General features: G+C 42.5%; 1 protein-coding gene across 1 annotated transcript; it reads right to left on the bottom strand.

Annotated features, from left to right (window-relative positions):
- Positions 1-2,755: 2,755 nt before the first annotated feature.
- Positions 2,756-9,451, bottom strand: LOC112845771 (uncharacterized). Its single transcript, XM_025905109.1, has 2 exons — positions 6,404-9,451; positions 2,756-3,598 (listed from the first exon to the last, which is right to left on the bottom strand). The coding sequence occupies exons 1-2, from the start codon at positions 7,869-7,871 to the stop codon at positions 3,453-3,455; spliced, it is 1,614 nt and encodes a 537-aa protein (XP_025760894.1). The 5' UTR covers positions 7,872-9,451; the 3' UTR covers positions 2,756-3,452.
- Between the last annotated feature and the right edge of the window lie 3,507 nt (positions 9,452-12,958).

Below are 12,958 nucleotides of genomic sequence, written 5' to 3'. Positions count from 1 at the left end.
TTGAGCTAAGATTTTCAAGTCAGGGGCGAATTTAGCCCATTTTGGGGGTGCTTCAGCACCCCCAAAATGAATCAAAGTACCCCCAAAGATTTCTTACTTTTTTTTGACAATATTTGCTGCTTGTGTGACACACTGCTAAAAATATAAAAATCATGCAGTACTTGGTTGAGACATAACATTTTAACAACAAAAGTATAGATAACCCCCCCCTCCCAAAATGGTTTGTTCCAGCTCGCCTCTCCCCTACTCTGGCTCTAGCTCTGTTGCTGCCAGAGCGATGGTGGCTGAGACGCAGTGGAGCGGAGGTGTAAGTGTCTGGCTTAACCTTCAGTTACTCTTTATATAGTTAGGTAGGAGTCAGACCATGTTTCTTTTTAGCTGAAAAACTTTTTAGCTGAAAAACCTGCAGTAACCTGCAGTGTTCAAAACATGTTTTCCAATGATGTTTGCTACGGACCGTCCTGTTGCTCCCATTGAAATGTATACAGACTATTTAAAATCTAAAACTTAAAATTGTCCGTAGCTTCTGTTGTTACCACTGTCCTGTTTGAAATCGATACTAACTAGCTAACTGACTGGATGCCCATTAACCTTATAACTCCTGTTGTGTGTGTGTGTGTGTGTGTGTGTGTGTGTGTGTGTGTGTGTGTAGAGAGAGAGACAGCCAGGTTCATAAGGGATATAAGGAAGTTTTTTCAAAAAAAGGAGCCACATTCAGGTAAAAGTGCAAAATCAAATCATCCGTCAATCAAGAATAATGTTGGCTCAATATTTCAATATTTATATCTTTTATTAGATGTTCATGTGGTTTAGTTATTTGCCTTTTGGTTGAAAGTACACTGAGAGAGGACTTTTTGTTAGTGATCTTAATAGTATTTTTTCATATTAATGTAATTTTTCATCTAATTGAATACAATCTATTTGTGTATGATTGTCAGTCCAAAGAGGGAGAGAGGAAAGAGGGGAACATGAGGAGAAAGTACAAGGTCAGGAAGAACCAGGTAAGGAAACATACAGGGAACAGTGACAGGCAAAACAGAAACTGTTAAACTGGCAAAGAGAAAAAAACGGATTTTACTCAGACAATCTGGAAGTTGTGTCCTCCCTATATTAAAGCTGCTATACAGAATCTGCTAAACAAACATTTTTGACCCTCTTTAACTACATTCCAACATAACATTATCATTGATTGGGGAGATTAAAATTAATGATATATGTTTATGTGGTTCAGCCACAACTCTACTAAAACCTCAGCCAGTAATAGGTAGGCCAACCTTTGGACTGTCCAGTTGTCTGTATGACTGCCGCAGTACGTGCACCACATTTGCCACATCAGAAAGTGCCAAACAGCCCTGGTGGAGTGAGGAGCTGTAAAGAGAAGCAGAGTGCTCTGTTTATATTATAAAAATGTTTTAAGCTAGCTTGTTTCAAAGATTCTGTACAGCAGCTTTAAATGTTTTCCAAAAGCACACATACACTTATCAGTGTTTCTCAAACTTTTTACAGTGTGTACCACCTGAGAAAAATGTCAAGCTCTCCCAAGGACCACTATGAAAGCATGAAACCCATAAATCTTACAACACAAAATGATTATTATTAAATTAGTCAAATTAATATCTGCAGTAAAGATTTTTATTTGTAATAATTTATTCTGTTTTGGGAGTGTTTTTTATGTATCTGTATTATATTATACATACACATTAAAAGTGAATCTCTGTCCAAAAAATGCACTCAGTTTACTTCTTACTCACTATGAGCATCATTCATTATTCTCCCCCAGGAATTAAGGTTAGGATATGTATTTTTTTTTTTAAATTTCAGTCCATTCTTCTTTTGCAGCATTTAAATAACCTTTATCAGATTTGATGGTTTTGTTACAGACAAAAAAAGTGTTTTGCTTTTTCTTTCACAATTGTGGGGATTAAATTGTGTTAAAATGTACAAAACAGTAATGTCATGTTTTGAGACAAGGACCCAGGCACAGAGAGACTTGATGAATTTAAGAATCATATGATTTAATAAAGAAATTTGCAGACTTGCACAGAGATGGTAAAATTATGATGACTGATAACGGAGATGAAGACAACAGATGATGACGACAGGGAGAAACAGGGGACAGTCAGAGAGAACTTGGGACAACTGGAGACATTTAAGGATGCAGGGACTGACAGAGACAGGGAAGAAGTCTCATCGTGACGTGTAAAGTTTATTTTGCCTGGCTGGGCAGCTCTCTGGGTGCTCAGCACCCCCAAAGCTCTAATCCTAGAATCACCCCTGATTACAGTTATGTCAAAATCTACACAGATGCATCAAAGAATACATCCAACAAAAGCGGGATAGCATTTATTGTTCCTGAATTTAATATCAAGGTAGGAAAAAGGATCAGTGACGATTTATCAGCATACACAGGAGAAATGGTATCAATATTGTTAGCTGTCTAGTGGATTGAAGATACAAGAGATCTGATCTGAGATATGTGATATGCTCAGACTCAAGTTCATCACTGGCCAGTTTGCAAGACAGTCACTCAGACTGCAGACTTGACATTCTGATAGAGATCCAGCAAACATTATTCAGAGTTATTATGATCGGGCTTATGGTCACATTCTTATGGGTACCAGCGTATCATTGAGTTAAGGGAAATGAAACGGCAGATAGGACAGCAAAGGAAGCAACAAGGAGACCAATAGTGGATATGGATATTAGTGTTAGTAGGACGGAGATCAAGAGTAGAATACAGCACAAAATATGGACACAGTGGTTTGAATAGCACATTACTTTTAATAGAAAAACACCGCACAGGTGAGTGTGACTGCAGTAGAGAACAGGAAACAATAGAACACGTTTTATTGCATTGTCAGAAGTATGATGCTGAAAGAAGACAACTGACGATATGAAAGTGAGAAACAAATCAACCAATTGAAAGTTATCAGGTCATATTTTGGTTTTTAAGGCAGACTCATTTGTTTCAGAGGATTTGAATTGGGGTTTTTTTTCGTCATTTCCGTCCACACTCCGCACCAGTTTGTGGCGGTAAGGCACCATTTTCCTGTTTGCCAACTACCAATAAACCCTATGTTACGACCCGTCTAGGGCCAGGCAATAACATGAACGAGGCACTCGCTTCCCCCCCAAGACCCAAGCAGCCACAGGAAACAAATCCGTTCGTTATATTGTGATTTATTTACAAAGTGGAAAAAAGAAGAGGAACAACAGAACGGGAGTGTCAACACTTCAGGGTGAGCCAAGGCCAAAATAATAAACAAAACAAATCTACACAAATCCCGCACCCCTGACCTTACCAAAATAAAGTCAAAAATAAAGACAGAGTCTGACCTCCTTAACTAATTCAAAACAGGAGAAAAACGGGTGATCAAAAGAAACGGCAGCTCACCCCTACCCACTCCACTTCCAACACTTTCAAGCCGCACTGCAGCCAGCGGCTGCCACAGTTACACTGCTGGGTAATGAGGAGAAACGCGAGGACCTCTCCCGCCGTAGCACTCCAGCCTCCTTTTAATGGGCGGGTCCTCCAGCTGGAACCAGTCACGTCGGGGCGGTGTATCCACGCACCAATCGGAGCAGAGCCCTGGCACAGCTGAATTAACATAAACAGATATTACCTGCCCAGAACAAACACATGAAAATACAAGTTCGTAACACCCCCTTCCATAAGAATTAAACAACCCTCCTATTGTTTAATTTCCAAACTAAGAGACCGCTCTCGACAGGGCATCAGCGATAACATTTTCCGTCCCTTTCTTATGTTTGATTTGCAGATTAAAATCTTGCAAAAGAAGGGACCAACGCATAAGTCTCTGATTTGAGTTTTGCATCTGGGAGAGAAACACCAATGGGTTGTGGTCAGTGAATACTTGAACAGGTATAGAGCTGGATCCAATATACACCTCGAAATGCTGCAGGGCTAACAACAAAGCAAGGGCTTCCTTTTCAATAGTGCTGTAGTTCATCTGATGTTTGTTGAACTTTTTGGAAAAATAGCAAATTGGGCGATCCACGCCGTGATGGTCTTCCTGCATAAGGACAGCTCCTGCGCCAGACGCACTAGCGTCAACCTCCAGCTTGAAAGGGCACGTGAAATTAGGTGCCGTAAGAACAGGGGAACTGCACAGCAATACCTTCGCAGACTCAAAAGCAGTTTGACAAACAGGCGTCCACACAAAAGGCTTCACCGGGCTGATCAAATCGGTGAGAGGAACGACAACAGTAGCGAAGTTCTTACAAAAACCTCTGTAATAACCACACATTCCTAGAAATCGGCGCAGCGCCCTTCTCGTTTGTGGGACCGGAAACTCGACAATAGCCTGTATTTTTGCAGTCACCGGCCGTACCTGTCCCTGACCCACCTGTTTTCCCAGGTATGTGATGGTGGCTCTGCCAAATTCACATTTGGCCAGGTTTAGAGTAAGCGAGGCTTTCTGAAAACGGCTGAAAACGAGAGAGAGGGTTTGTAAGTGGTCAAACCAGGTGGATGAGTAAATGACAACATCATCTAAGTAGGCAATGCAGTTATTCACGCCCACCAGTATTTTGGCCATAAGGCGCTGGAACGTAGCGGGTGCATTACGCAACCCAAACGGCATAACCGTGTACTGGAGAAAATGATCTGACGTGACAAAAGCAGATATTTCAGATGCTCTGGGGGTTAAAGGTACTTGCCAGTAACCCTTTAACAGATCAAGTTTGGTTACAAAAGCTGCCGATCCCACTCTATCAATACAATCCTCCATTCTAGGAAGAGGAAATGAGTCAGGTTTGGTAACAGCATTAACTTTCCTGTAATCATTACAAAACCGAGGAGTGTTGTCGGATTTTGGTACCAGCACACACGGCGAACTCCATGCGCTGGCGCTCGGAATAGCTAAACAATGTTCTAAGAGGTAGTCAATTTCCTTCTGCATTATCGCTCTTTTCACTGGGTTCACTCGATAGGCATGCTGCTTAATCGGTTTATGTCCTTCCACGTCAATGTCGTGGCACAGGACTGCAGTTTGACGAGGATGATCAGAAAAAAGTGATAAATTATTCTCTATCAGATCAGTGATGTCAGCGCGAGCGGGCTCAGACAGGTGGGCTAAATATGTGTCTAAATCATTTAAGATCTCCGAATTTTTCAACCGACCGCTACCCAGCGCTTCACTTTTCTCGAGCAGTCCGTCATCAGAGGGTTCATAAGGAGAAACAACACTAGCGGTGCACACTGGAGATGGCTTACTCAAAGGGCTCCTCGAGTGATACGATTTCAACATGTTAATATGACAAACCCTAGACTTTCTCCAGCGGTCTGGGGTCTGGATCACATAATTGTTGTCACTAAGTTTCTGTTCCACCACATATGGGCCAGCGAACTGGGCTTGCAAACTGGACCCTACCACAGGCAGCAACACCAACACTTTCTCGCCTGGCTGGAAACTTCTGCAAACAGCCTTTTTATCATAATGAGCTTTCATCTTAGCCTGCGTATGTGTCAGATTTTCCCGGGCTAACTGACATGCAAGGTGGATTTTTTCCCGAAGTCCGCTAAGGACATTATGCTGGGTTTCAGAAGTTTCTGACAACCAATTCTCCTTCAGAAACCGGAGGGGACCGCGGACCACATGTCCAAACACCAGATCCGTAGGACTGAATCCCAAGGATTCCTGAGTGGCCTCCCTGACGGCAAACAATAACGGCAGACCCTCATCCCATTCTCTACCAGACTCTGTGCAGAACTTGCGCAGCATAGCTTTGAGGGTTTGATGGAATCTCTCCAGAGCACCCTGACTTTCCGGGTGATATGGACTGGATTTTACATGTTTTATTTGCAACTCATCCACGACCTGTGCAAACACTTTCGAAGTAAAATTCGTTCCTTGGTCTGTTTGAATAACCTTTGGGAGCCCGAAAGTAGAGAAAAACTTGATTAGTGCTTTTATTACCGGTTTTGCTTTCAGCGTGCGTAGTGGAATTGCCTCCGGGAACCTTGTTGCTGAACACATTATGGTAAGTATGTATTGGTGTCCGGATTTTGATTTTGGCAGGGGGCCCACACAATCCAATATTACTTTTTCAAACGGCTCACCTATTACTGGAATAGGATGTAGCGGAGCAGGTGGGATTGGTCTGTTAGGTTTCCCCGCCACCTGACATGTGGTACAGGAACGGCAATATGCCACCACATCGGCTTTCAGCCCCGGCCAAAAGAAGTTACGCAACACCCGATGATAAGTTTTGTTCACCCCGAGGTGTCCAGCCATGCTGGCATCATGCGCTAAGCTAAGCACCTGCCCTCGATGTGGCTTCGGCACCACCACCTGCGTAGCACCACGCAAACCACTCTGGTCAGGGGACCACCTCCTCATAAGAACTTCATCTTGTACAAAAAAAGGAGTGGGGGATTTACCTTCTGCACTCGCGGCTGCGGACATAAAACAGGGAGCCAGTGACGAGTCATTCTGCTGAGCGGTTATCAGTGCATCCCTATTTAACTTTTCACCCAGCCCTGGCATCAGCTTTGTCACACCATTGCCGCTTTCTATTCTGCCACTCTCACAGCTGGGAGACTTTCTTTCGTCTAGCGTCGCCATAAATGTGTCAGCGACATCCATAACGTCGTCAAATTTGCGCGATTGCGCATGAGTAATAGCACAAACAGGAAACACACTTGATATAGGGGTGGCAGCATCAGTAACAGAAGCAACAGGCGTTTCCACCACTTCAGGCGGGGGAAAAACATTTCCACCAGCCAAGTCATTTCCCAGAATAAATGAAACCCCTTTAATGGGTAACTGCAAACTCATGGCAACTTTAACATGCCCCGTTATTACGGGCGAATGCAAATGCACCTTGTGTAGCGGCGCCCGAAGAACGCTCATCTTAATTCCCCAGACTAACACATCTGAATCACAAGCAGTTTTATCTGACAATGGCAGTACACTGTCCAACATAAATGACTGATGCACACCTGTGTCCCGAAGAATAGTAACAGGCACCTTATCCCTCTCTTCTCCCGTCACAGAAACAAAGCCTTTGGTGATAAATGGTTTTAAACGCGGCTCTATTTCAGCATCCGTATGGTGCAAATCATGGGTGGAATGCATTTTAGGCGAAGGGACAACTTTAATAAGACCTACGCCGGCTGGATTTTTAGAGCCTTTGCGCTGCTCTTTCCTCCGGAGCGCGGGACAGACAGCGATCAGATGTCCGGGTTCGCGACAATAAAAACAGTCGCGATTTCCACCATCCTCCTGTCTATCCTTCCGTCCTACCTTTGGTGACTTTATTTTCCTCTCCTGTCCCACCCTGATATTATGTGCGACAGCGGCTGAAAATATAGTTTTGTGAGTGAGAGTAAACTCATCAGCCATCACTGCAGCTTTGGCAAGTGACGTCACCTTCTGCTCATTCAGATAAATGACTACTTGGTCCGGCAAACATTTTTTGAATTCCTCTAACAAGAGAAGTTCCTTCAGCCCCTCAAGATCCTTCACTTTACTGGCCTGCAACCATCTTTCAAACAAGCGACTCTTTTCACAGGCAAACTCCGCAAACGTCTGATTGGCAGTTTTTTCACACTTCCTAAATTTTTGACAGTAGGCTTCTGGGACAAGCTCATATGCCTGCAACACAGTCTTCTTCATGATGTCATAATCAAGGCTATCTTCAATTGATAAACTGGTACACACCTCCTGGGCTTTGCCGACCAGTTTACATTGCAACAATAGTGGCCAAAACTCCTTCGGCCAGCTTAACGCAGCCGCTATATGCTCAAAAGCGTTAAAATAGGAGTCCACTTCGGCCTCACGAAACGGGGGAACCAGTTTTTCATAGGTAACACCTATGAAAAAGAAGAAGATGTAAACAGCAAACATGTTTATCTGTCTGCCTCTGTGTAAGCCCTACTTCGTGTACTCACACCACAGGAGGGAACATAACATAAACTGGCGATGAGTTGTGAAGTCTGGAAGACTTGGCCATCTGATATGCATGTACTAACTGCGGGGCCAAGATTGGACAGACAGCGGACGATCGCATGGTGAATTAGCTTCTTAGCTGTGGATGCCGTGAGCTGCTTTTTCTCCAACGACTAAGAACCGACAGTGTCGGTTTAAAGAGCGGATGCATCATGAAAATAAGATGAGATAGCCTTTATTTGTCGGTTGCAGTTGCCCACAACTGAGATGACATACCTTGCCGACCGTACATACCATACACAAACATCACATTGGGGAGACAGGTCAGGCTAGGTAGCAAAAGGAAAAACAGTGAAATATGTAACGCAGAAGGGCAATCCAGGAGAAAAAGAATGCACAGATATCACACGCAATAGAACACAGACAAGCAACATGGGAGAATATTCCAGTATTCCAGCTGGATCTGGGACCGCTGCAGTCTTTCGATCGCCCCTCCAGCTGATCCGCTGTCCACATCGGATGGGAGGTAAGCATAGGAGGAGGCGTTCGACTCAGGGAAGGGAGAGTAATGGTGAGGGCGTATCAGTATCTGTGTACATGTGTGCGCGCGTGTCAGATGTGTGTCCTGTGTTCAGCCTGAGAAAGTGTCCTTTTGCCTGTTAGGCGAAGATCGTATCTCTTGGAAGAATTGTTGTTGTTCTCGTCGGCATCAACCTTCAAGCATTGTCAGCCTCTGCCTTCGAGCATTCAGCTGGCGCCGTCGGGGGTGGCTGCATGAAAAATGTTGGCTATGTTGTTTTAGAACGAACAGACTGCGTCAATTTTACAGTTGTTCTTAGCGTCCATCACTGGTCTCCAGGTGTATCTCCCGTTTAAGAGCTGTGAGCTCCTCCAAGATCTTCCCATATTGCATTCACTAAGAACAGTCTGAGTACTGACAGCTCTTCCCACATTTTCGATCAAAGCGGCAAGCCTTGTGGGGTTTTGAACAGCATGCACCGCTTTCTTCAATTTCCGATAAGCCAGGGCCAAGCCAACTCCAATCAGCAAGAGCCCAATTATCATGGTGCCGAATAGGTAGCTGTCTTCAGTGTCCTCAATAGACAGACCCACTAGGCACACGATGCGCCACTTCTGCCACCCGTCCGTCATGTATCCGGCAGGGAAAGTCCCTCCAGGACACTCGGGCTCTCCCGAACCCAGGCTTCTCGTCGAGAATAGTGTCAATTGCATTAAGAGACCAGTTGATCAAGTTCTTCTTCTTTAGGTTTAGAGAACAAGAGCAAGAATGAGAGGATCTCTCAGGGTTAGAGTCAGACAAGACCAGATAAGGACATAGAAGCAGCAGGGAAAATAAGGGAAGGAGAGGGTGAAAAGGAGAGGGTCCGCCTCCTCCGAGAGCCAAAGCATTGCACATATATTTAAATTGGTATGTATGTAAATGGTTACACTAGTTTCAGTCAATGTGCAAATGTACTGTTTATAAGGTTGGAGAAATCTGCAGTCAGCTGAGACTGAAGAAGTCAGTTGAATGAGTGACAAAATGTTTCTCCCACTGAAAACGTTCATCTGGAACACTGTTCCAGATGAACAGAATCGACTTTTTGGGAGTCATGAAAATAAAGAAAAAGCTTTCCAAACTTTTGACTGGTAGTGTATTTGTATGTAGTGTATTAATTCAGAGGTCCTAAGTAAGATGCTATTTAGAATCCTCACATCATTCCCTAAATCTCAACATGTTGTCATTACAAAAAATGGCAGTAAAAAAACCAGTTAAAAAATAGCTCTATATCACATTATTATCACTTTGACATTCAGATTAATGTAATGACTTTAAAGGAGAGGTGAGAATCCAGGCATGATATTTTAAATCTTCATATGGTACAATTCTTTATGTTGACAACAGACACCACACTTGTAAGAATCCTAATTTCTAAGTGATAAAGCTTTTTGTCAACTTTCAACCAATAATTCATTAAGTTGACCTTGAAGGCCTTGGTAGATGTGAGCCAAATTTTAAGAGATTGTTAACACAGCCCCGCTGCTTTTTAAAAGAAATGGTGCTATCAAATTCAGTTGAACAAGATTAATTTATTTTACATAACTTTAAACAGAATGGACAGTAAGAAATGAGTGAATATAGACTGCCAAATTATAAACAAAGAAGGAAGTCTCACCTCAGAAGCGATGACTAAAGTGCCAAAAAGTACGAGCCAAGAGGTCCCCATCTGTGTAAATCCTCTTGTCTAATATTCCCTGCACATATATGATTGAAACCAATGTTAATGAGAAGAATTCGAAATATAGACCTATATAGAGAGTGTTACTATCAGCAATGATCTGAGTCCGAGCTCAGCCATCCACATTCAGAAGATTTCAGTCTCTTCCTCTTCCTGATAATGTGTCTCTCACACCCTGTGTATTTCTCACCCATACACACACACTGAAATTCAGACTTTAGCCACAGTTGTTTACTAAGAATCACTAAAAAAATCATATGAAACTGTTATGAAACAGCCTCAAAGCCACCGGCATCTGGGCGTCACTTATGCTCAGTGTTGAGCAGGCAACCACATGCCATATAGCATGTGTAGGGGACTGGGTTTGAGTCTGACCTGCAGTCCTTTGCTGCATCATCTCCCTCTCTTTCTCACCAGCTTTCTGTTTATATTAACTGCTACACTATCCAATAAAGGTTTTAATCTTTTTTTAAAATAATCTTTTAAAAAAAAGAGACCAGATGATGTGTGCTCATTTTGGAATCTTTCTTAGTCAGATCTGAGTTACTTTATTTGTCATTGCTGATCCCAGGGCATCAACCTGCTGGATTTCTTGTCTTTTAGAGTTTTAGAAAAGCTCAGAATTTATTAACATGGCTGTTTTTTGTTAATGTTTTTTTTAAGTTTACTTTATAATCTTGGCCTCCTGTCGTGCATACTTCTAAAAGTTGTGTTTAGTAAAATTGATATCAGTATTTGTAATAATGGATTGGATTTCATATAGCGCTTTTCAAGGCACCCAAAGCACTTTACAATGCCACTATTCATTCACTCTCACATTCACACACTGGTGGAGGCAAGCTACTGTTGTAGCCACAGCTGCCCTGGGGCAGACTGACAGAGGCGAGGCTGCCATATCGCGCCATCGGCCCCTCTGGCCAACACCAGTAGGTGGTAGAGTAAAGTGTCTTGCCCAAGGACACAACAACCAGGACAGAGAGCCCGGGGATCGAACCGGCGACCTTCCAGTAGCAGATACGCTTCCCAAGGTTAGCCTAGGGTTAGGTTGGAATATGCTTGTAGAAAAACACAAGCATATTCTGCTTGTGTGGCTCTTTCATACTTACACTTTATTGATCCCTGTGAGGCAATTCATCGCTGCATTTAACCCATTCACTCAGTGAAGCAGTGGGCAGCCATTGGGCGCCATGTGTAGGAATGGTACCTTGCTCAGGTGTACCTCCTCAGGATAGCCGTTTAGTGGATTCGAACCCCCAACCTTCTGGTCATGGGGCCATCACTCTACCTACTGAGCTATCCCTGTCCCCTCTCATTTCAAAATGATGTTTTAGTTTTCCACCACTGGAGGATGCTGCAGGATAGATCAGAAACTTGTACCACCCCCCTCCTGGATTAATCATGTATATTGTCTCGATACCGAGTTTAACATATATGGACACCCCAGTTTAAAAAAAATGAAAATGCTCTGGAAACTATTTCATGGTTCTGCCCTTACAATATGTGATCCACCTGCCACTGAGACACAAATGTAAGTACAAGAGCAGCAAATTTAGGACAATTTTAGGACACAGAAAGGTATTATTACTCTCAAAGATTTATATATTGACAGGCACTTTGCATCATTTACTCAGTTGCAGAACAAGTTCTCTCTCCCTGCGTCACATTTTTTTCATTATTTACAGATAAGAAACTATGATCGTCAGAGTATTGTTAATTTTCCATCTCTTCCGGAAGAGGGGTCAATTTTTACACTCCTTCTGAGTTCCCCGGATTCTAAAAAGTTGGTTTCTGGTTTTGTGAAAGCCTTTTCTGAGTATTTAAATTTTAAATCTGACTTTTTGAAGATGGCATGGGAGGAAGAGCTTGGTTTGCTGATTGGAGATGAGGTGTGGGAGAGGAGTCTGTGTAGGATCCATTCTTGCTCTATAAATGCATGGCATCAGTTAATTCAATTTAAAGTGCTTCATAGACTTCATTATTGAAAAACTAAACTGCAAAGGATTTTTCCTTCTATCAGTTCGATATGCGATCGTTGTAAACTTGGAGAAGGCTCTCTTACTCATTTGTTTTGGACTTGTCCCAAATTGTATAACTATTGGTTGGACATTTTTAATTGTTTTTCTGATATCTATAATTGCACATTAGAGCTGGACCCAGTAATTGCATTGTTTGGATCTTCCTCTTCCCTTTTACACCTCAGCTCTGCTGCACAAACTACAGTTTTGTTCGGAATGGTAATTGCTAAGAAAATTATCTTGACTCTCTGGAAGTCGGATATTGTACCTCAATTCAAAATGTGGCTCACAGAACTGACTGCTCTACTACATATGGAGAGAATTAGGTATACATTAGCGGACAAACTTAGTAATTTCTTTGATGTGTGGCAGCCATTTTTAGACCATGTATTAAAACAAAGTCCTGTTAGATTGATCACCAATAACTTAGCCTACCACCTTAGTGTTTTATTTTTGTTTATTGCCAGTGTTGAAGTAGTATTTTTGTCGTTGCAGTGTAAACTTTTGTCTTATTTGTGTGTTTTAGCCCTTGCTGTTGTGTTGTCTGTTGTTTTTTTGTTTGTTTGTTTTTGTTTGTTTGTTTTTTCTTATATTAAAAAATGTCAATAAATATATATATATAAAAAGAGCAGCAAATTTAGGTCAGAGTAACGAGTAATATCATAAACTAACCTATTTCTATTTCAGAAGTGTTTTTGCTGTTTTAGCTTCTGAAGGGCTTTTTTGTTTCTGGCAGATGTTAGCTGGTTTAGAAATACAATACTGTTATCTCCCTTTGCGGCTGTGTGTT

This window comes from Oreochromis niloticus, unplaced genomic scaffold, assembly GCF_001858045.2.
Source record: "Oreochromis niloticus isolate F11D_XX unplaced genomic scaffold, O_niloticus_UMD_NMBU tig00008728_pilon, whole genome shotgun sequence".
NCBI classification, from domain to species: domain Eukaryota; kingdom Metazoa; phylum Chordata; class Actinopteri; order Cichliformes; family Cichlidae; genus Oreochromis; species Oreochromis niloticus.
This window is presented reverse-complemented; position numbering and strand designations above follow the sequence as displayed.

Bases quoted from the DNA above. Each gene is read 5' to 3' on its own strand.
- LOC112845771 (XM_025905109.1), bottom strand. From the start codon at position 7,871: ATGTTTGCTGTTTACATCTTCTTCTTTTTCATAGGTGTTACCTATGAA. The intron at 3,599-6,403 runs GTAAATCCCCCA...ATGTTAATTCAG, and splicing joins CGCAGCCGCGAGTGCAGAAG to CTGTGCCAGGGCTCTGCTCC.